This window comes from Genypterus blacodes, unplaced genomic scaffold, assembly GCF_046128005.1.
Source record: "Genypterus blacodes isolate CSIRO-AG114 ecotype Tasmania unplaced genomic scaffold, CSIRO-AGI_Gbla_v1 ptg000040l_1, whole genome shotgun sequence".
Taxonomy (NCBI): domain Eukaryota; kingdom Metazoa; phylum Chordata; class Actinopteri; order Ophidiiformes; family Ophidiidae; genus Genypterus; species Genypterus blacodes.
Genome location: NW_027466853.1, coordinates 641,827 through 660,457, shown reverse-complemented (window position 1 = coordinate 660,457; position 18,631 = coordinate 641,827). Strand labels below are relative to the sequence as shown.

At 42.5% G+C, this 18,631-nt stretch overlaps 1 protein-coding gene, 1 long non-coding RNA gene and 1 pseudogene across 2 annotated transcripts; 2 read left to right on the top strand and 1 right to left on the bottom strand.

Moving 5' to 3' along the window:
• Nucleotides 1–385: 385 nt before the first annotated feature.
• Nucleotides 386–2,533, bottom strand: LOC142999045 (myelin-associated glycoprotein-like; annotated as a pseudogene).
• Nucleotides 2,534–5,057: 2,524 nt separating this feature from the next.
• LOC142999096 (uncharacterized) lies at nucleotides 5,058–7,016 on the top strand. Its single transcript, XR_012963259.1, has 3 exons — nucleotides 5,058–5,514; nucleotides 6,040–6,114; nucleotides 6,218–7,016. It is a non-coding gene; the product is annotated as an uncharacterized LOC142999096 (long non-coding RNA).
• LOC142999044 (B-cell receptor CD22-like) lies at nucleotides 7,016–12,188 on the top strand. Its single transcript, XM_076148434.1, has 13 exons — nucleotides 7,016–7,019; nucleotides 7,064–7,315; nucleotides 7,500–7,760; nucleotides 7,987–8,262; nucleotides 8,663–8,941; nucleotides 9,054–9,323; nucleotides 9,625–9,891; nucleotides 10,168–10,249; nucleotides 10,334–10,406; nucleotides 10,609–10,745; nucleotides 10,932–11,063; nucleotides 11,158–11,230; nucleotides 11,633–12,188. The coding sequence occupies exons 1-13, from the start codon at nucleotides 7,016–7,018 to the stop codon at nucleotides 11,843–11,845; spliced, it is 2,319 nt and encodes a 772-aa protein (XP_076004549.1). The 3' UTR covers nucleotides 11,846–12,188.
• Nucleotides 12,189–18,631: the final 6,443 nt, after the last annotated feature.

The following is an 18,631-nucleotide window of genomic DNA, read 5'->3' as shown; positions in this document are numbered from 1 at the left end:
TTGATTAACGTTGATCATTTTTATGTTATTTTGTTCTCAACGCACTCTACTGTGTATTGAATTGAAAATTGTATTGATTTACAACTGCAGTATTTCATTAAATGAGATCTAAGATGTGTTGTTTAAGTGTTCCCTTTATTTTTTTGAGCAGTGTATATGCAACTTATTGTAATGTATATTTCCTGGTTGTTTATTGTCACAGTTTCACAAAATAAGGATAAGAAGGAATGGAAATGAGGAAGCTGCTGAAGTAAATTCAACAAACCATCCGTCTTTTGGAGTTTCTTCTTGTTCCGTGTTTAGCTGTTTGGATAGCTGGCGCAGCATCTAGCAAGGCCATTTACATAGAGATAAACTGTGTTCTGACAAAAACTAAGTCTGATAATCAGATGACTGACAGCTTGGTTACCATAAACGTGAAGTTGCCCTCTAACCCAACCATCTCCTCCTTCTCTGCGTCTGCTCTGTACCAGGTGAAGTTCTCTGCTGCTGGGTTTGCGGCGGTTCTGCAGGTCAGATTCACAGAAGTACCGGCGAGCAGTGGACCAGAGGGGTCCACCAGCACCAAGGTGTTTTTCGGGGGATCTGAGAGAAAGAGAACAGTTGTTTCTGCGGATGTTTGTTTTTGTTCTGGGCTTTGTTGCTTGTCGTATTAGATGAACTCACATTGAACGTCAAGTAGAACTGTTGGTGATGTCTGTCCTCCGAGTTGGTTTGTTGCCTTGCACCTGTAGCCTCCAGTGTGGCTCGGGTCGGCTAGGGTTAAGACCAAGGTGGACCCGGACTCTGTGGTGTCCCGTTTGGGTTTGCGTGGCTGCTACAGGTCAGAGTAACTGAAGTACCCTCCAGCACAGGACTGGCTGGCTCTACGATGACTGAAGTCTCCTTGGGTGGAACTTGAGAGCAGACAGAAACACCAGCATGAGTTGTGGGACAGTTTAGCGAGTGGTATCTATTAGTATGATCCTTCTTACTCACATCGTACGTCTATCTGGGTGACCGGTGAGCTCTGGTTCCCAATTCTGTTGCTGGTCATGCAGTAAAATTGCTCATCTGAAGCGTTGGTTACAAGCCAATACTTTGAACCCACCGCTGTGACCTGATCTCCATCCACTTTATACCAGGTGTAGCTGCTCACAGATGGGTTTGCGTCTGCGCTGCAGGTCAGAACCATCCAGCTGCCTTCTTGTACTGGACCAGGGTCACTCACTGAGGTGTCTTTTGGTGGATCTGGAAGAGCATTTTGAAGATCTTCCTAAAGGTCATGTTTCTTCTTTTGGTTTCTTCTTTGATCTAAACCATATCATATTGTTTGTCGTGTGTATCGTTAAAACTGTTCACAAAACAGCTCCCAGTCAAAATGAAAGCGTTATGTCGCTCTAAAACCCCCAAAAATCCCTTTTTTCTAAACACAAGTTGTGTAAATGCGGAAATTTGAAGTGAAAACAGGACGTAGAAACCCCATTCTTTACTTCGTACTTCGTCCTGTATTCAAAGTCCCCTAAAGCAGTTCCTTTTATAGATCTAAATAGACGTGTGGAGTGTCAGCTGAAGATACAGATTCTTGTAATCGCAAGAATAAATGCTACAGTGAGGAAGAAGAAATGATTCTTCTTTCAATAGGGAAGTACAGTTATTAAGAGAAAATATCTGTTATATATATATATATATATATATATATATCTTCCAGGCACACAGAAATGTCCTTGTTTGGTATGTCGATGATCGTAGTGCAAAATCCTCCAGCAAGCAGTGCTGAAGTGGGTTGAGATCAAACCGACAAACTCACAAAGAATGCTGATGGTCAGGTTGCTTCCATACGAGAGGTCGCTGTTGCCTCCTTGTCGCTTGTAGAGAGCAGCACAGGAGATCTTCTGCCGGTTGTGACGGTAAGAAGCTGTGAAGTTCATAACAGAGGTCACAACTCCAGTACCCACTTCATCCTCAGTGTCACCCAAACTGGGCGTCCATGTGAGGGCTGGAAGTAGAATGGGACAGGGAGCTACGGCAGAGCAGGTCAGCCGCACCGGAGAACCCGACTCTACCTCCAGACTGGATGGAGTTATGGAAGGCCCCGGCAGGGATTCTGAGGCGTGAAACAATGAAGAACTGTTAAGAAAATTGTTTATGTGTAAGAGAACTGAGAAGAACTGAACAACGTGAGACGACAAAGACCTTGCATTTGGATTAAGACAGGTGTTTGGAAGTTGAACCTTGTGTTTGGGTTGTTACAGTGAAGTCTGAATTCATAATATTCATCGTGGGAAAATGGAAGGTTGTAGAAGATGGTGGTACAATCCTTCTTGCGCAAATTCCCTCTTAGGTGTCCTTGTACAATGTTTGAGTTTGTCTCTTCTCCAGTCAGGCTGGAATCAAAGACCTGTCTTCTTGTGCTCCAGTATCCTCTCTTCCAAATGGCTTTACACGAATCGTCAAGGAGTGAATCCAATTGTGAGGGCAACGTGAACCTGCAGGGGATCATCACACAGGATCCACGATCCCACTGAACAAATGTTCTACACTCTAACTTCATTTCTTTGCACTTGAATTGCGTCTGTATCAGAATCAGAATCAGAATCGCTTTAATCGCCAGTTAAGTTAACACTTAAGAGGAATTTGCTCTGGTCCTTAGTGTGTACAAATAACATAAAGAGACAACACAAAACAACATTTAAAACAACATATAAGAACAGCAGCTTGGGAATTAAAAAAAAAAAAATACACTAAATGAAATGAATTAGCTAAATGAGTACTGTTTAGTAAAGTGTTGAAAAAAAGGTGCAGGGGTTTATTGTGATAAATTAACTAAATTGAATACTGTAAGTAAAATAAAGTGAATGTGCAGGGGTTTGTTGTGAGGTCAGTGGAGGACCCGGGCCTTGTTGATAAGGCCCACTGCAGAGGGAAAGAGTTTGTTGAAATGAGAAATGAGCAACAACAAATGGGCTTGTTCTCACTTCTGTTCACTTCCTCTTCTCTGTTGACTCAGATGCGCCCAAAGACACTTGGGCTGAAACAGACACAGACGTTTTAAGAGAGTCTGTGTCACTGCCGTCACCTTCAGGAACGTGGCCCTGTGTCTGGCGGTGACCAGCTGCGTACCTGAGGGGGCCTGTGGACGCTCAGAGGCGGGGGCGACATCACGCAAGGGGACGAGCCGTTGCCGTTGGACCAGTCGGTGAGCAGCTTCTTCTCCTTGCGAGCCTGGAAAGGAAGACAGGAGCCGAGGCGTTGGACATACCACATCGGGAAGAGAAGGAAAAAGCTGTTTTCTACCTCCATGAAAAACCCTAATGAGTTAAAAACGTAGCGCTGCAGACTACACAGATGTCGTCTCTGAGGTCAGACTGAGATGTTTTCTGAGATAAAATGTTAATATTCCGTGTTAGAAAGTTGTGTAATCAAGCTAAAGTTGTGGAGTTTTACCATATCTATGCATGTGCTGATGGAGCCTTAAAAAACAGAGATACATTTGTAGAATATTACATTTGAATGTAGTGATGGGGTCAAATACACAAAACAAATGCTTGTTTACTGTCAGGGACACAGTTCTAGACAGTTCTTTAGACATCTCAGGGTGTGTGTGTGTGATGTGTTTGCTTTAAATGCATGACTGGTGAAGCAGAAAAGAGTAAGATAAACACTGTAGAAACATTTCTATCTCAAAAAAGATATTTAAAGGTAAATAAATCTCCCAATCAGAAAAGAGCTCAGAATCGCAAGAATAAATGCTACAGTGAGGAAGAAGAAATGATTCTTCTTTCAATAGGGAAGTACAGTTATTAAGAGAAAATACCTGTTATATATATATATATATATATATATATATATATATATATATATATATCTTCCAGGCACACAGAAATGTCCTTGTTTGGTATGTTGATGATCGTAGTGCAAAATCCTCCAGCAAGCAGTGCTGAAGTGGGTTGAGATAAAACCGACAAACTCACAAAGAATGCTGATGGTCAGGTTGCTTCCATACGAGAGGTCGCTGTTGCCTCCTTGTCGCTTGTAGAGAGCAGCACAGGAGATCTTCTGCCGGTTGTGACGGTAAGAAGCTGTGAAGTTCATAACAGAGGTCACAACTCCAGTACCCACTTCATCCTCAGTGTCACCCAAACTGGGCGTCCATGTGAGGGCTGGAAGTAGAATGGGACAGGGAGCTACGGCAGAGCAGGTCAGCCGCACCGGAGAACCCGACTCTACCTCCAGACTGGATGGAGTTATGGAAGGCCCCGGCAGGGATTCTGAGGCGTGAAACAATGAAGAACTGTTAAGAAAATTGTTTATGTGTAAGAGAACTGAGAAGAACTGAACAACGTGAGACGACAAAGACCTTGCATTTGGATTAAGACAGGTGTTTGGAAGTTGAACCTTGTGTTTGGGTTGTTACAGTGAAGTCTGAATTCATAATATTCATCGTGGGAAAATGGAAGGTTGTAGAAGATGGTGGTACAATCCTTCTTGCGCAAATTCCCTCTTAGGTGTCCTTGTACAATGTTTGAGTTTGTCTCTTCTCCAGTCAGGCTGGAATCAAAGACCTGTCTTCTTGGGCTCCAGTATCCTCTCTTCCAAATGGCTTTACACGAATCGTCAAGGAGCGAATCCAATTGTGAGGGCAACGTGAACCTGCAGGGGATCATCACACAGGATCCACGATCCCACTGAACAAATGTTCACACACTCTAACTTCATTTCTTTGCACTTGAATTGCGTCTGTATCAGAATCAGAATCGGAATCGCTTTAATCGCCAGTTAAGTTAACACTTAAGAGGAATTTGCTCTGGTCCTTAGTGTGTACAAATAACATAAAGAGACAACACAAAACAACATTTAAAACAACATATAAGAACAGCAGCTTGGGAATAAAAAAAAAAAAAATACACTAAATGAAATGAATTAGCTAAATGAGTACTGTTTAGTAAAGTGTTAAAGTGTTGAAAAAAAGGTGCAGGGGTTTATTGTGATAAATTAACTAAATTGAATACTGTAAGTAAAATAAAGTGAATGTGCAGGGGTTTGTTGTGAGGTCAGTGGAGGACCCGGGCCTTGTTGATAAGGCCCACTGCAGAGGGAAAGAGTTTGTTGAAATGAGAAATGAGCAACAACAAATGGGCTTGTTCTCACTTCTGTTCACTTCCTCTTCTCTGTTGACTCAGATGCGCCCAAAGACACTTGGGCTGAAACAGACACAGACGTTTTAAGAGAGTCTGTGTCACTGCCGTCACCTTCGGGAACGTGGCCCTGTGTCTGGCGGTGACCAGCTGCGTACCTGAGGGGGCCTGTGGACGCTCAGAGGCGGGGGCGACATCACGCAAGGGGCCGAGCCGCTGACGTTGGACCAGTCGGCGAGCAGCTTCTTCTCCTTGCGAGCCTGGAAAGGAAGACAGGAGCCGAGGCGTTGGACATACCACATCGGGAAGAGAAGGAAAAAGCTGTTTTCTACCACCATGAAAAACCCTAATGAGTTAAAAACGTAGCGCTGCAGACTACACAGATGTCGTCTCTGAGGTCAGACTGAGATGTTTTCTGAGATAAAATGTTAATATTCCGTGTTAGAAAGTTGTGTAATCAAGCTAAAGTTGTGGAGTTTTACCATATCTATGCATGTGCTGATGGAGCCTTAAAAAACAGAGATACATTTGTAGAATATTACATTTGAATTTAGTGATGGGGTCAAATACACAAAACAAATGCTTGTTTACTGTCAGGGACACAGTTCTAGACAGTTCTTTAGACATCTCAGGGTGTGTGTGTGTGATGTGTTTGCTTTAAATGCATGACTGGTGAAGCAGAAAAGAGTAAGATAAACACTGTAGAAACATTTCTATCTCAAAAAAGATATTTAAAGGTAAATAAATCTCCCAATCAGAAAAGAGCTCAGCTGACAGCAGAGCGTCAGTTTGCTGCACGACATAAAGAAATGAACACAACACCATCACAGTCATACGTCTCTGCAGGTAGAAGTAATATGATGATTATGATGTAAATACCTGCATGTATACACTAATACAACATTTGTGTTTAAATCTCCAGCTGCAGGTTTACATATAATTCCTAAAATGAATGTTTGGACAATCAGCTGGTTGGTGGCTTTCAGCCTAACAATAAGTAAGTAGACTTTTCACTCTTCTGTCTGAATTACTATGTGATTTATTTTAGTGGTGCTTAGTAACTGCATCTGACTGATCCGTTTGTGTTTTCATTACTACAGGTTGCTCTCAGTCTTTCACCCCCCCCATCAGAATAGAGGACAGAAGAATATTAGGCAAAACGGGGTCATGTATTGAAATTAGATGTACAATCACACAGGATTTTGAGTCTGACAATGCACAGTTGTTTTGGATAAAGGATCCAGTATGGAATGGTTCACATTATACAGGCACCAACATTTACAGTAAAGACCCATCAGACCCGACTGTCAGCTCAGACTTTACAGACAGAGTGACGTACCTCGGCCCTACAAGCTGGAAGCTCAAGGATTCATCCAAATGCAACATCAGGATTTGTAGCCTGAAGGCAACAGACAGTGGAATTTACATGTTACGATATATTAAAGGAACGTACAAGTGGAAGGCAACCACCTTGGACCTCTCAGTTGAAGGCAAGTTTATGAATCTTTTTTAACATTTTAACATTTAGACCATTTAAATGTACCTCGAAAAATATTTCACAAAATGTGCAAACATTTAAATATAAAGCTGGAACAGACAGATGTACTGAAAATAATAAGAAGCTTATTAGCGTGTGTGTATACAGGACACAACTGAACACAACACAATTCTTCAATGGAATAAAAGTTAAACCTATAGAACTTATTTGTCACTAATTTGCCATAATTGTAGATTTTACATTGAAAATATTCTCAGGACACATTTCCTGTCACCTTCCATACCAATAGGTGGCGCACCAATTGCCACTGTCAGGATGAATATCACAGTTTGAGAACCACTGAACAAGTGTTTTACACTCTACCTTCATTTCTTTGCACTTGAATTGCGTCTATATGCAAATGAGCCTGTTCTCACTTGTGTTCACTTCCTCTTCTCTGTTGACTCAGACGTGCCCGAACACACGCGGGCTAAAATAAGCTCGAGTGACATCACCGAGGGACAAACTGTAACTCTCACTTGCTCCACCAGTTGGTACAGTAATCCCACTCTGAGCTGGTATAAGGATGATCAGGAAGTGTATCAATCACCAGTGTGGAGAATCCCATCAATCAGAGCTTCACAGAGTGGAACATACAAGTGTAAAGCTACAAACACTTGGAGGGTAGATGAATCAAACCCACTCACTGTTGATGTGAAATGTAAGAACTTCTGTTTGTTAACAACAAACAAATTAATTATTTATGCTTATCGTGTTTCTATGAAATTCCTAATCATTACAGCTGTAACCCTCTTTCTTATGTCATTCATATACCTCTTAGATAATTAGCACTGTGGATAAATTAATAATAATAACTGGAGTAACATTAAAATCTTCCTTCTCAGATCGTCCCGATGTGGAAATACAGACGACTCCATTGACCTCTGCTCTTAAAGAAGGCGATAGAGTTACATTAGAGTGTCATGTGAAGAGAAGCAACCCAGAACCCCGCTCATACCGTTTCTTAAAAAAATGGCAATCTATTGGTTGGACGCAGACACTTTCTGTTGACAACATCAAGCCAGAGGACAGCGGCTCCTACACATGTGAAGCAACTAACCGGGTTGGTACTGGAAGATCACAGCCGCTGCAAATTAAAGTTCAATGTGAGTTTCACGTCTCACAGTCCCGTCGGCATCTTCTTTAGATTGTGTCATAAAAATGTGAGGGGTGTAATTGGAGGGTCTGACTTCCAAAAATCCCAGCAGTGCTGAAAGCAGCTTCACACTGCAGGTCAGAGGAAACCAGCTTGGCCTCCAAGTGTTGAGCAGTAGTTTTGCTGCATTATCACTGAAAATGTGCTGAATCCTTTTTTCGCTTCCTTTTCCCCAGACGGCCCAAGAAAATCTCACATTTCCACTAAAGGATCAAACCCCAGAGTGAAACTTGGGGGCCGTGTTGGACTGGTCTGTAACGCTGATGCATATCCTGCAGCCCACAGATACTCTTGGTACTACAACAATACACAAGAGCAGTTAGACTCCTATACCCACTCCACACGGTGGTTGTCCCCTGTGGAAAGGAGACATGATGGAAATTACATGTGCAGAGCCACCAACAGCATAAACACAGGAGAGAAAAGTGAACCTTTGCTTATTAAAGTTCTTTGTAAGTATTTGCATGACTTCCTCTCTGAGGTAGATTCAAGTAAACTAGGTAGTAAAGTACATTTATATAAATAATTACATTGAGCTGGTGTATGCAAGCCATTCATCATTTTACTGTAATACATAAAACAATCAAATTGAAAATGTAGCCAAATAACAAGATGTGCTTGTGAACTGAAAGCATCCAAACACTATGAGGAGTCACAAGGCTGCAACTTGCAATGTAAATGTAAAAGAATCAAAACCATCTCAGGTTTGATTCTGCTGTAATTTATTGTTCATATTTTGCACGTTGTTTTATGAGGATGTTATCGTAGAAATAAGAAAACTGTATGAAGGCATCTTCTAACACAAATGATAAGAGGCTGGTAATGACCAGCACACCTTCTTCCTCTCCACAGATCCACCAACCACACTGAAGCTCACTATGGTTACTGAGGTCACAGAGGTGCAGCTCATCACCATCGTCTGCACTGTGGAGAGCTTCCCACCGTCCACTCTTACCCTGATACACTCCTACAATCTGCACCTTGTTACAGTTGCTCGTTCCAGTGATTTCCCCCCCAATGAACTCCATCACACTTTTAATGTAACTTCAGCTGAAGCAGGCGTTTACACTTGTGACGCCATCAACAGTGAAGGTTCGAGCACGAGCACTAAACAGGAGCTTGTGGTGAAATGTGAGTGATCTTCTTCGTTTAAATATTAGTTATTAATCTAGTCATTCCTGTCAGACCCAGTCTGAGTGATCTTCATGTACTTTATCTTGCAACTTATGTCTGCTACATGCAGATCGTCCCAAAAACGTCAAGGTGAAAGCTCAGCCTGGTCTCAACGTGAAAGAAAACCAAAAGCTCCGTCTGGAATGCAGCTCTGAGTCCAACCCATCTAAGACTTCAGTCACCTGGACCAAGACGAGTGGTGGGAAAGATGAAACCGTCTGGAGGGGAAACACCTTTGTTATCTCGTCAGTCAGTCTGTCTGACGGTGGGCTGTACAGCTGCACAGCCACCAATGACTTAGGAAGTGAGAAATCACAGCAGGAAGAGGTCAAAGTTCAGTGTGAGTATGAAAATGTGGATAAATAGAGATCATGAACGTTGATACAGTCAGTGTTTACTACAAAATGATGAGATTTCAGTTTAACTCCTGTCTGATACACACGACCATGATCATCTTCTTTTTAATGAAAGCTTGGCAAAGATCAAAAGAGATCCATGAATGGAAATAAGATGGAAATCTGTACATGTGCTGTTTTTGATGTTAATAAATTGTGCAACTTTGAAAATTCCTCTCATAAAGCAGCATTTCAAGTCAAATCATTTTGTATGAAGTCCATTTGTCCTCATTTCTTCCTGCTTAGATTCTCCTAAACACACAGAGATCATGAAGAGCACAAACACAGAGCCGGACGGGACGGAGTCAGTGACTCTGAGCTGCAGCAGTCACAGCTTCCCCCCGGTCAGCAGTTATCATTGGTACAGAGTTACGGAAGGTGAAAGCGAGGACCAGTTGGTGTCGGTCCATCAGAACCAAACAATCCGCTCAGACGAGCCGGGAAGTTACTACTGCATCTCGACAAATCGACTGGGCCAGAAGCGCTCTGAGAGAGTCCAGCTGTTTCTTCACCGTGAGTGCATTCAAAGCTTCACTCTACCACTTTGATCATGCAGGTCAGTTTGGGACTATTGGATTAAAAAGTAAGAACATTGTCATATAGGCCAGCCAGCATAGATGTTGCATTTAAATGATCATGCAGACCAAATTTTGTATAGCTCCATATCACACAGCAAAGGTCTGTGATTGTCCGGGTGCTTAGTCCACCACTGGAGTCAGAGCGAGATATTATTGACATATTATGATTTCTCTCTCTCTTCTTGTCTTTCTTTTCTTTCTCTGTCCAAAGGAGGATTTGTACAGGCTCTACCCGCCATCATTATGACCCTTATCGCTCTGCTTGTGGTTTCATCCATTTGTCTTGTGTACAGGTATGAAAAAAAACGAATGTGACTTTGAACTTAAAACAATTCAAACAGGAGCTGAATCAGTGAATTGTCTGCTAATCTGTTCAGGCGCAGGAGAAACAAATCAATTCAACAAGGACGTCTGAACCCACAACCCTGCTGCAGATACTTTGGCTTTTTGGTAAACACATATTCAGACCAATGGCTAATAATTGCGTTTAGTAGAAAACAACAACATGGAGCTTGTGTGTGTGTGTGTGTGTGTGTGTGTGTGTGTGTGTGTGTGTGTGTGTGTGTGTGTGTGTGTGTGTGTGTGTGTGTGTGTGTGTGTGTGTGTGTGTGTGTGTGTGTGTGTGTGTGTGTGTGTGTGTGTGCCCATTCAGGGTTCCCAGGGCGGCACCCCTGGAGGGAATCTGAGTGAATCTGGCAGGACGGAACCCTTCAGAAGCAGAGATGATCTTCTGCCAGGACATCTATGCGGCCCTCAGCCCGGACCCTGCAGACGTCAAGCAGACAAACCGTAAGACCGCAGCACCACACACTGACCCCCCAGGACAGAAGAATCATTGTGGGGCAGAGAGCAAAGGGAAAATACCTTCAGACACATCACAAACCGCAGATATGATCAGGGAATTTGTTTATTCTGTAAGAGCAGGAAAGCCAAATATAATCAAGATTCAACATTTTTTCCATTCTTTTTCCACAGGTCTGCCTCCAATGTCAACGCCATTTACTCTACTGTGAATTTGCCACCAGGACAGCCAATCAGACAGCAGTATGGAGACATAGAGGATGATGATGTCAAGTACGCCTCCCTACACTTGGGGGTCAAGTGCAGGTAAAAAAAAATAAAGATGTTTTATATGTAAGGACGGAACTGGAAAGAAATGACTGCATTGCCACTTTCACAATATTTGTTTGTTTTTTTTAAGGAATGCACAGATTCCAAAAGAGTGTGAGGACGTTGTGTATGCCAATGTGTCCAAGCCGAAACCTCGTAATAAGGTCAGTGACCAGTGAATCCCATTCTGTCACAGCAGGATTACACCTTTGGAATGAGGTTGTATAGTATCAGGTACAATTTAGTCAGAAAAGCAATCCATAAGCAAGCGTATACCTTGAAAAGTACAGTTAGATGTACCGCAAAGTCCACATCTGGTGTCAGGAAGGAAGGAACTGTATACTTGAGTACAAAAACAGCAATTGGTCTTAAAGTCGATCGTACCTACTGCTTGTAAAGACATCAAAACAAATGTGCCTAAATTGTTGAGGTCAGGTTGCCATCCTGTTCTAAGCAGTGTTGTATCAAAGTATCTTAACAGCATTGACGTTATGTTACTATTTAGACTAACAATACTTTCTCTTGAGGCACATCAATCTGCTGAATAATCTCTACAATCCTCCTAGGCGGAACAAACACAAAAGGAGGGCTACGAGAACCTCAGAGGAGCCCGAGCTGCCAAGACTCCAGAGTACAACAACGAAACGGACACCAGCGAAGAAGAAGTGGACGTCAACTACTCACAAGTGATGTTCAGGGCAAAGCCGAGTCCTGACAGAGGGAACGGAGACGGCGATGATGACGAGGAAGAGACGCAGTACACTCGGGTCAACATCTGAACGTACATAGAGTATAAATTGCTACAATATATTTATCTCTATTATCTCCCAGCTTGAGCTCATATGGGTATACAGCTACATGACTCATTAACGTGCAGTCGAAAGTGACAGATGGGACGAAAGTGAGCTGAATCCCCATTCACGACTCAATTATTCAAATTCAGATATGTGCTGGTTTTTATGTTCTACATGTTTGTATGTACTGATAAAGAAAACACAAAACGAATGAAGAAAATAAATGTATGTATATATAAAACAGCACCATAGCTATAGGATCTCACAGTTTTAGCTCATATGTGTTTATGGCTTTATGAATCATTAATGTGCAGTAAATGAAAAAATGTGCAGTAACGTCATCTGCCATGGCTTCTCCGCGACACTGTGTCATTTGAAAGTGGCACCAAGTTGAACTGTTTGGCGACCTTCTCGCCACACATTATGTTTACCATCTCTTTGTTCACCAGCGCTACTATCGGTAAGGTTAGTAGTGTGCTGTGTGCAAACATTACATTACATTACGATCATTTGGCAGACGCTTTTATCCAAAGCGACTTACATTACATTACCACCCTTCGCAGAGGGGGGAGCAATTTAGGGTTCGGTGCCTTGCTCAGGGGCACCTCGGCAGGGACTTGAACCGGCAACCCTCCGGTTCCCAAGCGGAAGCTCTACCCACTGAGCTACTGCCTCCCTTTATGAAAGGCTAAACTTATTAAGATAAGATAAGATAAGATGAAATTTTATTATCCCGAGGGAAATTACTGTGCAACAGTTACAGTACAGCATGAAAAAAAAAGACCCAGAAATCAGAAATCAGAAATCAGCAATCACCCAACTAGTGCAATAATGAAAAAGTGCAAGAATGCAAGTAGATAATAAGTACAAGATAAGTACAAACAATAAGGGGGGTACGAAGTACATACAATGGGGGGAACAGTACATGACAAAATAAGTACATAAGGAAGTGCAAGAAAAATGTAAAAAAAAAAATTAACGTCGCATTTCAATTATCTCATGTTTCAGATATTTTTATTTGATTCCTCCGCATACCAGTACAGTGAGCCAGCGTACCACTGGTGGTACACGTACCACAGTTTGAGAACGGCTGGATTAGAGAATCTCCTGCTTTAAAGTCACAGTCCAACATTTCAAGTTTCGAAGTGTGGATGACGTTTAGCCTAAATTAACGCTGTTTTGTCTCCATACTGTCTCCATCCAGATTTTGTTGCAGTCTTTGCACTAAACTAAGTAACGATATCTTAAGCTCAGTAAAACTAAGCTGGACTCAACAAAACACATCCAGGATTTATAATCATTCCTTTAATTTCTTATTTTCTTTTCTTTACTTAAAAATATTTGAGCTGCCAAGGGTTCTGCAGATAAAAAGCATAATGCTAACTTTGGTACAATACATCAAATGGCAACATAACTAACTAACTATGAGATTAAAGTGATGATTCTGATTTTGTTATTTGATGCTTGTCAGCAACACGCACACACACATTCCTGAAAATGTTTCTATTTTGTACACCTGTATCAAACATACGTGTTTCTGGACACACACACTCACCCCATCAGCTTCTAAAGCGTGTGAGGAGTCCACCAACCCCTTGTCAGGTGCGTGGCAGCATCTCCTCTTCCTGAAAGCAAAAGGAAAACAATCTAAATTGACGACCATATTTACCTCCACTAAGGGTGTGCGTGACACACACACACACACACACACACACACACACACACACACAAACACACACACACACACACACACACCCACACCCACACACACCCACACACACACACAGAAGAACCCATTACATTCCGGCTGTAATAACCACTTATACATTGTAGAACATTGTACAACTTTTAAGTCATAGAATCTTTGTTTATACCTTTTTGTACCAATTTGTTGTACCTTGTCCTACAATTTTGGATCGTTTGTGGGAAGACGACAACAAAGTTTACATGCAGAATGTCTGAGCTGAACCGACCAAAAGTAGCATACCAGGACGCGGCTCATTCCACAAAAAGTGCTTGATACTTAGGCAAAGAATTCAATATAACTCGACCTGATGGTGGCGCTACAACTCCAAAGAATACACTTTGTCAATAACTTTTTACCCTGACATGGTATCTCATTGTCGAGAGACAGAATAATAAATTTGAGGAAAACGCTGCCTTGGCGGAGGTATGTAGTTAGAAATGTTTGTGGGCGCCGTGTTCATGCTCATCTATCGCCAGGATGCTAAATGTTCACACGCAATTAAGAGGAGCCTGGAATGGAACCATCAACCCTGGTGTCATTGAGTTGTTTCTCACCTGTGAATGAACAGCAGCAGCACCAGCAGCAGCACCAGAGCTCCCAGAGCAGAACCAATCACTATGGACATGGTGTGGAGCTCTGAAAGATCCCAACAATACAAACACGGTGACACCAAGAAGATGATGAACAGATGATACAAGAAAAACGGTAAGAAAGTGCAGACTTCTCTACCTGTCTGAAGGTCGCTCACAGACACATTCAGCATCAACCTATCAGAGCCCAGTGAGTTGATGCTGAGGCAGACAATGGACAGTGCCTCTTCATCCACTTGGCTGAAGGTGATGACGCTCCTCGTGCCCACGCTCCCTAAAGGCTCCTCTGTTGTCAGGAGGTCAGAGAACCATATATATCCCCATATATATATATATCTTCCAGGCACACAGAAATGTCCTCGTTTGGCATGTCGATGATCGTAGTGCAAAATCCTCCAGCAAGCAGTGCTGAAGTGGGTTGAGATCAAACCGACAAACTCACAAAGAACGCTGCTGGTCAGGCTGCTTCCATACGAGAGGTCGCTGTTGCCTCCTTGTCGCTTGTAGAGAGCAGCACAGGAGATCTTCTGCCGGTTGTGACGGTAAGAAGCTGTGAAGTTCATAACAGAGGTCACAACTACAGCACCCACTTCATCCTCAGTGTCACCTAAACTGGGCGTCCATGTGAGGGCTGGAAGTAGAATGGGACAGGGAGCTACGCCAGAGCAGGTCAGCCGCACCGGAGAACCCGACTCTACCTCCAGACTGGATGGAGTTATGGAAGGCCCCGGCAGGGATTCTGAGGCGTGAAACAATGAAGAACTGTTAAGAAAATTGTTTATGTGTAAGAGAACTGAGAAGAACTGAACAACGTGAGACGACAAAGACCTTGCATTTGGATTATGACAGGTGTTTGGAAGTTGAACCTTGTGTTTGGGTTGTTACAGTGAAGTCTGAATTCATAATATTAATTTTGGGAAAATGGAAGGTTGTAGAAGATGGTGGTACAATCCTTCTTGCGCAAATTCCCTCTTAGGTGTCCTTGTACAATGTTTGAGTTTGTCTCTTCTCCAGTCAGGCTGGAATCAAAGACCTGTCTTCTTGTGCTCCAGTATCCTCTCTTCCAAATGGCTTTACACGAATCGTGAAGGAGCGTCAGTGGGTAGAGCGGAAGCTCTACCCACTGAGCTACTGCCTCCCTTTATGAAAGGCTAAACTTATTAAGATAAGATAAGATAAGATGAAATTTTATTATCCCGAGGGAAATTACTGTGCAACAGTTACAGTACAGCATGAAAAAAAAAGACCCAGAAATCAGAAATCAGAAATCAGCAATCACCCAACTAGTGCAATAATGAAAAAGTGCAAGAATGCAAGTAGATAATAAGTACAAGATAAGTACAAACAATAAGGGGGGTACGAAGTACATACAATGGGGGGAACAGTACATGACAAAATAAGTACATAAGGAAGTGCAAGAAAAATGTAAAAAAAAAAATTAACGTCGCATTTCAATTATCTCATGTTTCAGATATTTTTATTTGATTCCTCCGCATACCAGTACAGTGAGCCAGCGTACCACTGGTGGTACACGTACCACAGTTTGAGAACGGCTGGATTAGAGAATCTCCTGCTTTAAAGTCACAGTCCAACATTTCAAGTTTCGAAGTGTGGATGACGTTTAGCCTAAATTAACGCTGTTTTGTCTCCATACTGTCTCCATCCAGATTTTGTTGCAGTCTTTGCACTAAACTAAGTAACGATATCTTAAGCTCAGTAAAACTAAGCTGGACTCAACAAAACACATCCAGGATTTATAATCATTCCTTTAATTTCTTATTTTCTTTTCTTTACTTAAAAATATTTGAGCTGCCAAGGGTTCTGCAGATAAAAAGCATAATGCTAACTTTGGTACAATACATCAAATGGCAACATAACTAACTAACTATGAGATTAAAGTGATGATTCTGATTTTGTTATTTGATGCTTGTCAGCAACACGCACACACACATTCCTGAAAATGTTTCTATTTTGTACACCTGTATCAAACATACGTGTTTCTGGACACACACACTCACCCCATCAGCTTCTAAAGCGTGTGAGGAGTCCACCAACCCCTTGTCAGGTGCGTGGCAGCATCTCCTCTTCCTGAAAGCAAAAGGAAAACAATCTAAATTGACGACCATATTTACCTCCACTAAGGGTGTGCGTGACACACACACACACACACACACACACACACACACACACACAAACACACACACACACACACACACACCCACACCCACACACACCCACACACACACACAGAAGAACCCATTACATTCCGGCTGTAATAACCACTTATACATTGTAGAACATTGTACAACTTTTAAGTCATAGAATCTTTGTTTATACCTTTTTGTACCAATTTGTTGTACCTTGTCCTACAATTTTGGATCGTTTGTGGGAAGACGACAACAAAGTTTACATGCAGAATGTCTGAGCTGAACCGACCAAAAGTAGCATACCAGGACGCGGCTCATTCCACAAAAAGTGCTTGATACTTAGGCAAAGAATTCAATATAACTCGACCTGATGGTGGCGCTACAACTCCAAAGAATACACTTTGTCAATAACTTTTTACCCTGACATGGTATCTCATTGTCGAGAGACAGAATAATAAATTTGAGGAAAACGCTGCCTTGGCGGAGGTATGTAGTTAGAAATGTTTGTGGGCGCCGTGTTCATGCTCATCTATCGCCAGGATGCTAAATGTTCACACGCAATTAAGAGGAGCCTGGAATGGAACCATCAACCCTGGTGTCATTGAGTTGTTTCTCACCTGTGAATGAACAGCAGCAGCACCAGCAGCAGCACCAGAGCTCCCAGAGCAGAACCAATCACTATGGACATGGTGTGGAGCTCTGAAAGATCCCAACAATACAAACACGGTGACACCAAGAAGATGATGAACAGATGATACAAGAAAAACGGTAAGAAAGTGCAGACTTCTCTACCTGTCTGAAGGTCGCTCACAGACACATTCAGCATCAACCTATCAGAGCCCAGTGAGTTGATGCTGAGGCAGACAATGGACAGTGCCTCTTCATCCACTTGGCTGAAGGTGATGACGCTCCTCGTGCCCACGCTCCCTAAAGGCTCCTCTGTTGTCAGGAGGTCAGAGAACCATATATATCCCCATATATATATATATCTTCCAGGCACACAGAAATGTCCTCGTTTGGCATGTCGATGATCGTAGTGCAAAATCCTCCAGCAAGCAGTGCTGAAGTGGGTTGAGATCAAACCGACAAACTCACAAAGAACGCTGCTGGTCAGGCTGCTTCCATACGAGAGGTCGCTGTTGCCTCCTTGTCGCTTGTAGAGAGCAGCACAGGAGATCTTCTGCCGGTTGTGACGGTAAGAAGCTGTGAAGTTCATAACAGAGGTCACAACTACAGCACCCACTTCATCCTCAGTGTCACCTAAACTGGGCGTCCATGTGAGGGCTGGAAGTAGAATGGGACAGGGAGCTACGCCAGAGCAGGTCAGCCGCACCGGAGAACCCGACTCTACCTCCAGACTGGATGGAGTTATGGAAGGCCCCGGCAGGGATTCTGAGGCGTGAAACAATGAAGAACTGTTAAGAAAATTGTTTATGTGTAAGAGAACTGAGAAGAACTGAACAACGTGAGACGACAAAGACCTTGCATTTGGATTATGACAGGTGTTTGGAAGTTGAACCTTGTGTTTGGGTTGTTACAGTGAAGTCTGAATTCATAATATTAATTTTGGGAAAATGGAAGGTTGTAGAAGATGGTGGTACAATCCTTCTTGCGCAAATTCCCTCTTAGGTGTCCTTGTACAATGTTTGAGTTTGTCTCTTCTCCAGTCAGGCTGGAATCAAAGACCTGTCTTCTTGTGCTCCAGTATCCTCTCTTCCAAATGGCTTTACACGAATCGTCAAGGAGCGAATCCAATTGTGAGGGCAATGTGAACCTGCAGGGGATCATCACACAGGATCCACGATCCCACTGAACAAATGTTCTACACTCTAACTTCATTTCTTTGCACTTGAATTGCGTCTGTATCAGAATCAGAATCAGAATTGCCAGTTAAGTTAACACTTAAGATGAATTTGCTCTGGTCCTTAGTGTGTACAAATAACATAAAGAGACAACACAAAACAACATTTAAAACAACATATAAGAACAGCAGCTTGGGAATTAAAAAAAAAAAATACACTGAATGAAATGGATTAACTAAATGAGTACTGTTTAGTAAAGTGTTAAAGTGTTGAAAAAAAGGTGCAGGGGTTTATTGTGATAAATTAACTAAATTGAATACTGTAAGTAAAATAAAGTGAATGTGCAGGGGTTTGTTGTGAGGTCAGTGGAGGACCCGGGCCTTGTTGATAAGGCCCACTGCAGAGGGAAAGAGTTTGTTGAAATGAGCAACAACAAATGGGCTTGTTCTCACTTCTGTTCACTTCCTCTTCTCTGTTGACTCAGA

What these genes read in the sequence shown, in the direction of transcription:
- LOC142999044 (XM_076148434.1), top strand. An exon ending in ACTCACTGTTGATGTGAAAT is followed by an intron (nt 7,316 to 7,499) that starts GTAAGAACTTCT and finishes CTTCCTTCTCAG; the next exon opens with ATCGTCCCGATGTGGAAATA. An exon ending in ACAGGAGCTTGTGGTGAAAT is followed by an intron (nt 8,942 to 9,053) that starts GTGAGTGATCTT and finishes TGCTACATGCAG; the next exon opens with ATCGTCCCAAAAACGTCAAG.